The sequence below is a fragment of the Gorilla gorilla genome, chromosome 14 (genome assembly GCF_029281585.2).
Source record: "Gorilla gorilla gorilla isolate KB3781 chromosome 14, NHGRI_mGorGor1-v2.1_pri, whole genome shotgun sequence".
Classification (NCBI taxonomy): Eukaryota; Metazoa; Chordata; class Mammalia; order Primates; family Hominidae; genus Gorilla; species Gorilla gorilla.
The window spans coordinates 51,287,934-51,300,638 of record NC_073238.2 but is presented as its reverse complement, the minus strand read 5'-3'; the positions used below and the strand labels follow the sequence as shown (position 1 = coordinate 51,300,638).

At 41.8% G+C, this 12,705-nt stretch overlaps 1 protein-coding gene across 3 annotated transcripts in view; it reads left to right on the top strand.

Annotated features, from left to right (window-relative positions):
* Nucleotides 1–12,705, top strand: part of ALG5 (ALG5 dolichyl-phosphate beta-glucosyltransferase) — a 51,542-nt gene that overhangs the window by 954 nt on the left and 37,883 nt on the right. The window contains exons 1-5 of one of the 3 annotated variants that reach the window (XM_019039686.4): nt 274–398; nt 4,741–4,912; nt 5,302–5,348; nt 6,661–6,729; nt 10,778–10,870. In XM_019039686.4, coding sequence (XP_018895231.4) covers nt 4,774–4,912; nt 5,302–5,348; nt 6,661–6,729; nt 10,778–10,870 — 348 coding nt within the window. In that variant the 5' untranslated portion in view covers nt 274–398; nt 4,741–4,773. Of the gene's footprint in view, nt 1–273; nt 399–933; nt 1,098–4,740; nt 4,913–5,301; nt 5,349–6,660; nt 6,730–10,777; nt 10,871–12,705 lie in introns of those variants that run through there. The other 2 variants (XM_004054392.5, XM_019039687.4) reach the window with 2 other exon arrangements.

The following is a 12,705-nucleotide window of genomic DNA, read 5'->3' as shown; positions in this document are numbered from 1 at the left end:
TCTGTCGTCCAGGCTGGAGTGCAGTGGCACGATCTCGGCTCACTGCAAGCTCCGCCTCCCGGGTTCACGCCATTCTCCTGCCTCAGCCTCCCGAGTAGCTGGAACTACAGACGCCCGCCCCCGCGCCCCGCTAATTTTTTGTATTTTTAGTACAGACGGGGTTACACCGTGTTAGCCAGGATGGTCTCGATCTCCTGACCTTGTGATCCGCCCGCCGCGTCCTCCCAAAGTGCTGGGATTACAGGCGTGAGCCACCGCGCTCGGCCGAGAAACCTGAACTTTCTATGCGTTCATTGTCCGCACCACGTTCTGCTCTGCAGGTCCCGGAGCTGAGGGCTCCTAAGCATCACCTTGTGTTGTAGACTGTGTCGTGCTCAAGGCTGCCATCTCCCTCCTAGGTGGGGTTACCAGATAAAATACAGGATACCACGTTAAATTTGAATGTCTGATAAACACAGCGTGGTTTTTTTGTTTTTTGTTTTGTGTGTGTGTGTGTTTTGTTTTTGTTTTTTAGCATGAGTATGCCCCAAATAGAGCATGCAATTAGTTGTTGCCAGAACCTGGAGGGAGCTGGGAAGGCTTTACAGATAGATAGTGGTGATGGTTGCACAGTATGTATGTAATTAATGCCACTCACTATTGTAAACTTAAAATGATTAAAATGGCAACTTTTTATTTTACCACGGTTTATAAAAACTAATGTAATAAACCAGAAACCTGTAACTGGATGAGTTGTATGGTATGTGGCTATCTTAATAAGGCTGTTAAAAACACGATTAGTTTTTTTTATCTGAAATTCAAATTAAGTAGACGTCTTGCATACTTGATAAACCTGGCGCCCTGCTGTGGAACCTAGCGCTCCTCTCCACCGACTGGGCGCCGAGGGCACGAGAGCGGCGTTTTCTCCGCCTCGCCACGCGGGGGCGCTGCGGCCAGCGGGCGCGACCTCTCTGGCGGCGGGGCCGGGTCGCGCGGGCGCGCTTCCGCCTGTGTGTAGGTGCGGGATTGGGCGGGCTGCCCCGGCATGGAGAATGGCTCCGCTTCTGCTGCAGCTGGTGGTGCTCGGCGCGGCGCTGGCGGCCGCAGCTCTCGTACTGGTGAGAACAGGGATGGGAGCCCGCGCAGGCCGGGGCTTACCGCTCTCCTGGAGACTGCGGCTCCTGAGGCGTCCCCTCCTCCGCGCTACCCGTTCTCGGAGAAGTCCCTTTTCCCCTAGCTTCCCCCAAATTCCTGACCTCGGAGTTTCCTGGAGTTTCACTCTCCTTTTCTTCGGTTCTTTAATTTTCCCTTGGAATCTTATCTCTTTGTGTGCTCAGAGACTTGTAAGTTTTTTCACACTGGGGCGCACCCACCCGGCCTGGCATCGTCGCCGCTTCCATCGCCCCTGGCGCCCGCGCCCCCTACCCACCTGCTCTGTCAGCCTCGACCTCTCCCAGACTCTCCGGGACCTGCAGCCGCTGCAGTTCTGCCCCACCCAGGGAGGTCTCGAGCCCCCAGAAGGGGTGTGCTCCCTAGCCTGCCCCCTTGGCTGATGTGGTTAAGCAAATAGAGGTGACGGAGCCTTGACGGCAGCCATCTGTTACAAATGAGAATAAATGCGTGGATCGATGAGACCCTGTAGGGACGCAGGGTGAGCGAGAGAGACAGGCCTCAGGCCTCTTGTCCGGGGGCGCATTGTGTCCCAGAATTAAGCACCCTAAATATACTGCCCCTAAACAAGGCAGGACGATAGAATGCAAACTCGATTGTCTTTGCCCTTGCTCTCGAAACACAGAAACATTGTAAACACTTGCTGATTGTTAAGTGGTAGAAAATTGGCGAACTCTCTCCCGCACACCTTGGAATGAGCCTGCCCTCTAGTTAGTAAGTGGAGAGGATTTCAGCTTCCTTGACATTCAGATTAGCCACCTAGACAGCACTGCCAGGAAGGCCACTCTGCCATCTTTCCAGAGGTTGTATAAATTTACAGTTTAGATAAAATGTAATGCATCCTTACTTCTTTGTTGATAGTATCTGGGTGAGAGAGGAGTCCTCTCTTGCCCTAACTAGTAGAGATTTCAGGGTTTAGGGCTTTTTTGTTTTTTCAAGTTTTTGAGCAAACCAGGATTGATTGATTGATTGATTGATTGATTTTTGGCGGGGTGCGGGCGGGGAGTGGATTCACACATTCTTAGATTGAAGCTGCCTTACTTTGGGTCTTTTGCACAGATTTTATGGGATTGTACTGACGGTATTTGTTCCCACTAGCTTGAAGTGATAAGAGCTACCATTTGTTGATTGTAGTACTTACTATATGTTGTGTTGCACTTGGTTTAATAGGAGTTATTAAATCTTTAACACTGTGACATATATGTTATCATTAGCATTATTTTACTGGTGAGGAAACATGTTGGAGAAATGAGCTCGTGTACTCAAATGTTGCACAACTAGTGAAACTTAGGTTTTTTAAAGGCCAGAGCAAGAAATCATTAAAAAAATAATTTTTCAAAACCTCATCCTGTCTTCATATGTATCCACTCTCCATTACTCACAGTCTCACCTCCTTTCTGAATTATTTTAAAACAACTCGAAGACATTTTATCTTTACATCCTCAGCATTTATTTCTAACAGATAAGGTCCTTCTTTTTAAAATACCATAATAAAGTGGTCACAGATTTAAATTTATTCTGTGATTTCAAATGCCCCCTCAGTTCACTTGCCCTCACGTGTCTCATATATGTCTCAGTATATATGTCTGTTTGTTCCAATCAGGATCCAAACAAGTGCCACACATTGTACTCCGTTGATGTCTTGAGTCTCTTAATCAGTTGACAGTTTCTCCTCCCCCTTTTTTTCTTTTCCTTGTCTTTTTTTTTTTTTTTTTTTTTTTGAGACGGAGTCTGGCTCTTGTCACCCAGGCTGGAGTGCAGTGGCGTGATCTTGGCTCACTGCAACCTCTGCCCTCAAGCAATTCTCCTGCCTCAGCCTCCTGAGTAGCTGGGATTACAGGCGCCTACCACCACTCCCGGTTAATTTTTGTACTTTTAATAGAGATGGGGTTTCGCCATGTTGGCCAGGCTGGTCTCGAACTCCTGAACTCAGGTGATCCGCCCTCCTCGGCCTCCCAAACTTCTGGGATTACAGACATGAGCCACCGCGCCCGGCCTTTTTCCTTGTCTTTAATATGATCATATGTCCTGTAGAACTTCTCACAATTTGGATTTCTTTGATTGCATCCCCTTAATGCCTTTTAACATCTTCTATCTCAAATTTTCTATAAACTGGTAGTTAGGATGGAGAGACCTGATCAGATACATACTCGATGTGTTTTTTAATCAAGAAAAAATTGTGAGTGATGCTTCTTCCTTTCTCTCGTGTCTCATCAGGAGTCATGTAATGGCCATTTGTCTCTGGTGTTAAGATGGATCTGTGGTTTCAAATGTTGCCAGCCAGACCCACCAGTTTATAAAGTTTGTCATCAGCCTAATGGTTTTAGTAGTCATTGAGGATCATTACCTAAATGCTTTATTTCATTGCGGGTTGCAAAGTGAAATATTCTCATTGTATCCTTCATTTATTACCTAGAGTTTTGTAATGAAAGAAATCTCATCGTCAGCTATTGATTTACCCTAAAATACCTTTCATACATATAAAACGCAAAAGGCAAATTTTTGAAATGAGATCCTTCCTGCATCTTACCCAGTTTTTGTTTTTAGTATCATTGCGAATTTATGATTTACAGTATTTTTCATGGTTTGATCCATTGCGATAATTTTTTTTGGCAGGGGGGAAGTGGGAGGATGATCAGATTCTTGCATTATAGGCCACTGAGAGCCCATTCAGGTTGACTACTTTGTCCTTTCAGCACAGCCCTTATAATCTTTGATAATCTTTGATTATAATCTTATAATCTATGAAGTGATAGTAGTTGATGATGGCAGTAAAGATCAGACCTCAAAGATCAAACCTCAGGAGCTGATGACAATGACAATTTGAGAATGTCTTCAAATTGATCATTAAATTACAAATGAATAGCATTCCAAAAATTTATAGACTGTTTTGAAAGCAGAAAGTGTACCAATAGAAACAATGTAAAAACAATGGTTATTTCCAAAGCTTAGCTCCCAAGTGCATATGGAAGGGAGCCTGTAAGTTAGATACTTCAGTAAATGCTGTATTCTGAATTCAAATTCGAGTTAAGTGTCAAAAACATATTCTTAAACATTGTTGGTCCCTACTTGGTAGTCTGGGAAATCTTCCTTTTATATCTTGGGTCTGTCTGGTCCTGGATGGAAAGTGTGCCCTCACCCCGCATGTTCCAACTGCAAAATGGACTTGTCCTGTCACATATAGATTCCAAGTAGCGATAGGACCTTACTATATGTGTGTGTGTCTCTATGCATGTAGACACGCTAAGGATCAGGGTTTTAGGGCACCTAAGAGTAGACTGGTCTTCCTGTAGTGACTGACCTTTATTGTAGCTGGGATGGTGGAGGCCTGGCGAATGATGACTGGAAAGAGACAGAGCCTCCTAAGGCATCAGCACCTTACTGATGGAAAAAAGGACAGTAATTCGTTCATAAGTAGGGGACTCACTATTGTCTAATTTTGGAGTCACCTCTAGACCATTGTTAATGAACTAAAACCTGAGAGTGAGTATTCAACTAAAAGAAAAGTAGATGATGTATTCTAACATAAATACAGAAAAGTCAGCAAAACATAATTTCTGTTTTGTAAAAGACATGTATGTCTGCTTTTAGATTTCCATCGTTGCATTTACAACTGCTACAAAAATGCCAGCACTCCATCAACATGAAGAAGAGAAGTTCTTCTTAAATGCCAAAGGCCAGAAAGAAACTTTACCCAGCATATGGGACTCACCTACCAAACAACTTTCTGTCGTTGTGCCTTCATACAATGAAGAAAAACGGTGTAAGCCCTGTTTTGATTTTTTTGGTAAAGGGTAGTTTGGAAAAGAAAAGGAAATTTAAAGTATCTGACTTCACTGTCTTTGCCAAAACATTAATAGATGTGGGCTGTGTTGAGCACACAGTTGATAATTGTTGTAGTTTGGCAGAGAGGGAAGTGAATATTTGCTCTCATGAATAGGAGCAGCATCATGAGGCAGCGGGACTGGAATGTTCTAGAGAGGTAATAAGCACATTGTGGACAGAAGGCAGGATTTCAGATGGGAATTACCATTGGGAAAGTACCAGAGGGGCTTGTTAGATTATTGGGACTTTTTTCTGTATGTAAGCTGAATGTGCCGGGCTTGGAAAATCATTTTCAAAAGCGATTTTTAATATATTTTTTTCTTTAAGTGCCTGTGATGATGGATGAAGCTCTGAGCTATCTAGAGAAGAGACAGGTATCATGTTTTCTCTTTTAATATGATATCTCCAATTAAAACTAGACCAGGTCACCCATTGTGGACCCCAAGCCAGATGCACTGTGAGAGGCAGTCCTGGCAGCACCCCGATCGCTGGGCCACCTGCTGCTTGCTTGTTGCTATCCATAAGCCCGGCACGTAGCATGCTACCTCCAGAGGCAGGTCGTTGACCCAGGACAAACCAGGAAGCGAAAATTTCTGTTTCTGTACCCTCCTACCCATTTTAATCCTGTCTTGCTTGATGATATACTTAAAATTGAGTGACAGTGTATGTCTGCAGACTTTGTATGATGCCACAATGCTGTTATTACTTTTGTGACTTGTAAGAAAAGGTGTATTGTTGCTGTTTTTGCTGTTAACTTTTATTCTCTTCTCTCTTTTTTTATTTTTTGGTTAACTGAGTTTGAATAAACAGAAAAACTAAGTCTGAATGAACAGAAAAAAGATATTTTTAAAAGACACACTTACATTGAAATTATTTTGTATTTCTTCAATATTCTCAAGAGTCTCCCCTCACATTTTCTTCCTGTTTTCCCTACATAAGGAGAAGAGAAATAATACACAACCTTCTTTTGTAACATTAGCTGCCATTGGAATCCCCTTGGAGGGATTAAGAATTAAGTGAGTTCTTTTTAAAAAAAAATTGTTTTGATTTACTTTGCTTTTAGATTTTTTTGTATAAAGGGGAAATAGAAGATTCACTGAAAGAGAAAGGGCTGTATTACCTTATTACCAACTCCAAACATTCAATTTAGAGAAAAGAAGAAAGGAATTGAGCCCTTAATATGTATGAGGCTTCTACCGCTTCAATTACGTGTAATCTTCACACCAGCCACATAGAGTTGGTTTTTCTGTTCTCTTTTTTTAATCAGAAATAGGCCCAAAAAGTTTGCCCAAGGTCATTAGGCTAAGAAATGCTGCAGCCAAGCTGGAATCTGCCCTCTCTGACTTCAAACCTCAGGAGCTTTTTTCTTACACACCTGTACCCTCTCAAATGTGCTATAGCACCACAAGTACCTGGCTTCTTCCACCACCAAGGTACAGGGCAGACTGGGGAACAGCAAGGTGACATGGAGAGATTGAGTCAATATTCACTCTCCACCTCTACCCAGGATCTCTCTCTCTTTTTTTACTTAGCCTTTTTATTTTATGCGGTTTGTGCACTAATATTTATATTCAAATTTATATGTATCAACACTAGAGCAGTTGTTTTTTAAATTACTGGTGATTTTATTAGAATACTTTATGGCAGTTATGCCAAATTGTATTACTTTATTTTTGTTTCTTGCAGAAACGAGATCCTGCGTTCACTTATGAAGTGATAGTAGTTGATGATGGCAGTAAAGATCAGACCTCAAAGGTAAATACACTTGCTTTTAGAATTGACAATAGATAGAAAATAGAGAATAATTTTGCACATGTGAAATCTCACTTTCATTCACCAGGGGACCCTAAAGCTGTGCCTAACACTCTCCATTGTTATAGTCTAGATAGCAGAAAAAACAGATTTCATTTATGGAACTTCTCCATAAGACCAGGGAAGCTTTGAAGATCACCAGATAGGGAAGAAACATGCCCGTGCACAATTCCTCCTGGCCTTTAGGGTAGGAACCTTCGTTGCCTACCAATTTGTGCTTCCTTTTTCCCTAAGCACAGTTTCTTTATGCTCCATCTTGCCTTATAATTTCTAAAGCAGTCACGCCAATAGAAAGCTGCCTTCGTACCAGCCCCTGGGAAGCAGGTGTGTCCTTTCACATGCACAGATAGCATTGGCAGGATCTGGCTTAGGAAGGGTAAGTGCTGCACTTTGAATAGTATGATGTGAAAGTTATGAACACAAGCCATCTCAGCAGTTTAGTGATACATGAAGGGAATGGCATGGAAAGCCACATTGGACACTTGCTGTTGAGATTAGAGAGGTAGCCTAGACCCAGCTGAGGCTGTGCATCTTCTCCTGAGGAGCACTTTTTTGGTGGCCCTTGACCTGTGAGTGGCCAGCTGCTCTGCTGGAAGGATCAGGGATGCCCTCCCAGGGAGAACAAGCAAGGGAGGGGTTAGCAGTTGGCCCCACTGCTCCCAAGGTTGGGAAGAAGTAGAAAGTTGAAATTATATTTAGTAGAAGTTTTTATTTAAAACAAGCCAGTTTTCGCTAAGTTAAGTGTTTATAGATTCCCTGTTAATGTCTTACAGTCTGAGGGGTGTGAGGAAAATTTTAGATACGGCTCTTGTTCTTGAGGCGTTTCAGACCAAGGGGGCACAAAGTATAGTACAAGAGAATACTGCAGTTGTACAGTGATGTTTATTATATCCTCAAACAACATACCAAAAAGGCGAGTAGGCACTCAGTAGGAACTCAGTTCACAAATGGTGGCCGAGTGACAGCTGCTGCCCTGTATACTAAAGGCCATGCTGTAAAGCTTCATTGTGCATCCATTCCAAACAGGTGTGGCTTCAACAATGTTATATTCCTTGAAGCTAGATGCCATACTCTAGAGGGAGCTTTTCATCCTAACATAGTAAAGTCTTATTAGTTCACTTAGCTACTTATATAATGACTTTATCTTCTTGGTTTTGCAGTCTCAAGTATTGTGCCATTCCAGAGTAAACATCTACAGCACAAATAACTGTTCTTTGAACACATTTCTTCAGCTGTTAAGCAGGAGTCGAGAGTTCTGACTGGTACTCAAATACAAAGATGTAAAGACCACTTTCTACCTTGAAGGAGTTCACATCTATTAATAATACTGGAAATATGCATCAAATAATTAGAGCACTATGTGTTAGACATTTTTATCAATTAGGAACTATATCATAGAGTGGCTTAGATAATAAAGACGTTTAATTATCTCATCTGCCAGGAAGTCTAGAAATAGTTGATTCCAGAGTTGGCTTAGCATTTAAACAGGATCAGGTTGCTAGATCCATATCATTTTCAGTCTCACGCATTCCTTCATCACAAAATGGCCACAGCTGCAAATATTACATGTCCTGGAGTAGTAAGGGACAGCCAGGACTTTAAGAATCATCTCTGGGCTGGGCATGGTGGTTCATGACTGTAATCCCAACACTTTGGGAGGCCAAGGTGGGAGGGTGGGAGGATTGCTTGAGCGCAGGAGTTCAAGGTTACAGTGAGCTATGATCACACCACTGAACTCCAGCCTGGGTAGCAGAGCAAGACCCTGTGTCAAAAAAAAAGAATCATCTCTGCGTGCATCTCTCCTTTTTAACTAGGAACGAAAATCTTTATCAGAAGTCCTCACCCCTCCCTCTAGTAAAGCCCACACCCAAAGTTCACAAGCTAGAACTTAGTGACATGACCACCAAAGCCTGCAGGGAGGCTGCAAAAGTACTCAGCAAAGAGGAGTTAGACCAATCATGGTTCATCCCCTAGGGCTTCACAGTTGTCACTGTGCATTATTGGGGCCATAACAGCAAAGAAGGAGGCACTGTTTGCTGGTTTGGCAGCTAGTTAACAGTGCTACAACAGGAGTGTGTACACAGGACCATGGCTGCATTTGCTGGTTGGAACTGATAGATTTCAGCTATGTGTCAGATACCAGAAATAAAAATCTTTGCCTTTAAGTAGCTGACATTTACAGTTGCATTATGTGATGAGTAAAGTAATAGTTGAATGAGAAAATGCTTTAGTAGTACACATTGCTATTAGAATTATACTTTTCTTTTTCCCGGGGGAAGGTGGGGATGGGCATGGAGGCTAGAAAAGAGAAATGGTGTTTGGCTGAGTCTTAAGCTGGCCTGACAGGTGAGGAAGCTGGAAGACAGTGTTCTGAGAAAAGGCATACAAGTGTAAGACTGTGGTATGGTCTGGAAATCTCAAATACTGCTAATGTTCATGGTACTAATGGGGCAGCCTCAGAAGCTGGCTAAAAAGGTGAAGGCTGAATCACAAAGGATCTCCTATGCTATGATAAGGAACTCATATGTGATGCTTAGAAGCCATAAGTCATCACTGAGGGTGTTTGAACAGGGCTTATGTGAACTGATTTCCATATTAGAAAGGCTACTCGTATAACTTTAGGAATGAATTAGGGAGTCAGGGTAGAGATGTGGGGACTTTAGGGGATAAGGCCCTGAACTAGGTCAGGAAGGTGTGAGGATAGCATGGATTTGAGAGGGATTTTACAAATCAGTCAGTGAGTTATAGTAGCCAGTGAATTGTGATGGGTGATAGAAATGGAAGATGAGTCTCAGGTTTTCAATTTGAGCAACTTAGTAGATGGTGGTGCCATTTGCTGCAGCAAGGAATATAGACTGAGCAGAAGTTGGGAGGAGGAGATGAATGAAATTCTGGAGTTTTTATTTATCCAATATATAACTAGGTGACACAGGAGAGAAGAGTCTGGGCTCTAAACAGACATGTGAGATTCATAAATATAAGCTGTAATTAAGCCCATGCAGTGACTCCCAGTGAGCTTTTATATTGAGAAGAGAAGATGGCCAGGGGTTTCCCATTAGCTGTATGTACAGTGTAGAGTCAGTCCTTGTGCGGATTATCAGCATTTAAGGAGCAAGCCAAGCAAAAGGAGTTATTGGTGAAAACTTGGGAACAGTAGAGGAGGGCAAAGGCCAGATGAGAGCAACTTTACAGCTGCCTGTAGAGATGGTTGTCAAAGGAGAGGGTACCTGATGGGCTAAGGTTACAAGGAAACGGGATGTGGAAGAGCAAAGGGCATGAGCCATACTACAATGGACCGAAAAATAAATGGGTGATGAAATGCAGGTGGCAAATATAGATCACTATCTCACGACTTTGATTATAAAGCAGAGTAATGACCAGAGCTTAAGAAAATAGTGAAGTTAAAGGAAAGTTTTTAGGATGCTGGCAGCTTGAGTAAGTCTGAGGCTGTGGAGCCAGCAGAGAGGAAGAGATTGAAGATTTAGAAGAGAATTTACTGCTGAGAGAGAGGAATTTGAGTGAAAAGATTCGGGAGAAATGGTCAGGATACAAACAGCCTCTCTGGGGAATAAGAGTGATTGCAGACCAGAACAAATACAAAAGTCATTAACCAGTGTTAAGGGCCCAATCATAAGTTTGTACCAGTCAGATAGCACATGGCTTTTGTGGGGTTTTTTTGTTGTTTTTTTTTGTTGTTGTTGTTTGTTTTTTAGCAGCTCAGTAGCTTAGGTAGAGGAGTCAAGAAAAGAAGGTCATTGCCCACTGTGGTGGTTCCTCTGCAGGAAACTGAACTATGATTTCAACCTAGTAGGTCAATGGCACCAAGATTTCTACAGCTCCTCCAGGTCATCAGAATGTACAGTGGGTATAATCTAGTCACAAGAAGGGATAAACTGCAATAGCAGTGTTTGAGCCAAAGCAAGAAACACAGGTTATATAATTCTCTTATAATCCAAATTAATTTTATTCTGATTTTTATATAATTTCACAGGTAGCTTTTAAATATTGCCAGAAATATGGAAGTGACAAAGTACGTGTGATAACCCTGGTGAAGAATCGTGGAAAAGGTGGAGCGATTAGAATGGTAATACATATTTTCAGCATTTTTATCTAAAATATGAAGGTATCTTGAATAATGTCTTTTGCAGACTTGTATGTTTGCCTGCTGCTTGAATACCAGCCTTTCAAGTTAGTGATAACATATTTTTAATAATAACTTCATGTTTTTAGTCAAATTTTAAGATGTGTCATATCTAGAATATAGTGGGTGATTTAAAAATATATTTATGTATTTACGTTTATCTTAAAGTTTAAAATGTTACCATCTACCTCTGTATCTTTGATAGAGTTAGCAGATAGTAAGCTTATGTGGTTTTTTGCAGTTTAAAAAATGTTTTTTGTATTAAGTTTTACCTTGATGAAGGTATGCTGTTATGCATGGTAGCACGAACTAAGATGAATTTGACTGAGGTCTATCCTGATGAAATGTGCAGTCTAATAGGAAAGGTTAGCATTTGCATAAGTAAAAAAGAAGATTATAATTATGAGAGACATGCAGATAAAGTGCTAAGAAATTTCAAAAAAGAGGTTACTGTCAGCTGAGGCATATCAGCTATGAATCAAGCTGGAAGTTTAAAAATCAAGATATGTGAAAGAAAACCTAAATAATTGACTTTGAGGTTCATTTATTTATTTTTCCCTCATAAAAAGAAGTCTAGAGGTGGGCAGTCCAGGGCTTGTTCAACTCCACAGTCATCAGAAGTCCAGGCTTCTGCCGTTTCACTCCTTCTTCCTCATGCACACAGGGTGACTCCTGGAGCACTAGCCATCACGTCCACATTCAACAGGAAGGAGAAGGGAAATGGTCAGGATACAAATCATCACATGCTGCCCTCCTCACAGTGTCTTATGAGTTGGGTAATATTAGTTTGATTATTATATAGATGAGGAAAGTGAGTAAAGAAGGTAAAGTAAATTACCCAACGTTATCAGATGATAAGAGGTAGAGTCAAGATTTGGATGCAGTTAGTTTCACTCTGAAAGCCATGCTTTTAACCTTTCTGATAACTCTATAGAGAAAAGACTTGAGAAAACAGCACGCCATTTAGTAAAGCCAGAAAAGACAGAAGTAGGAACTCTTTGGATATGTACTAGAAACAGTGATTCACTTTGGCTGGGTCACAGGATATATGAAACAGAAAGAAAGTAGGATTGATGCAATGTCATGATGGGCTTTAAATCTATCCATTTGTTTCTTTATTCAGCCAACGTTGTATTTTCATTAGAGACACTGAGATGAAAGACACCTATTCTGTCCTTAAGGATATCACAGTTTAGTAGGGAGACAGACCATTGCCATACAGTGTTGTAAATGCTATAATAGAAGTACATGCAAAATGTTGGTGCCACCATCTTTTGAGGGCAGCAGCACAGATGTCCCAGAGGAGGCAAATTCTGGGCGGGGTCTTTAAGGAGGATTAGGACTTAACCACCTACAAGTTGGGAGGGCAGGGAGCCTACACAGGGAACATGAACAAAGGCACAGCAATGTCAAAGAACATGCCACAATAAAGGACCCACTCATGGTACCCACGTCTTGACTGGAGATAAGGCTGGAGGGGTGGGTGAGTTAAGGTCACAAACTGTAGACGAGGGGCTTTTACATTTTTTACCATTGACAGAGTGACACTTTAATCAGCCAGCAGCAAGTGTAGCAATATTGGGCAAGGTATGATAAATATTTATTTGAATTATGATAGTGACAGAAGAGAAGAAAATGAGGGGATAAATGTGAGAGCTATTAAAATGACACAGCATTGGGTCTGGGATCAGAGAGAAGAATGACATGCTAAGCCATTCTTACATTGCTATAAAGAAATACCTGAGACTGGATAACATATAAAGAAAAGAGATGTGATT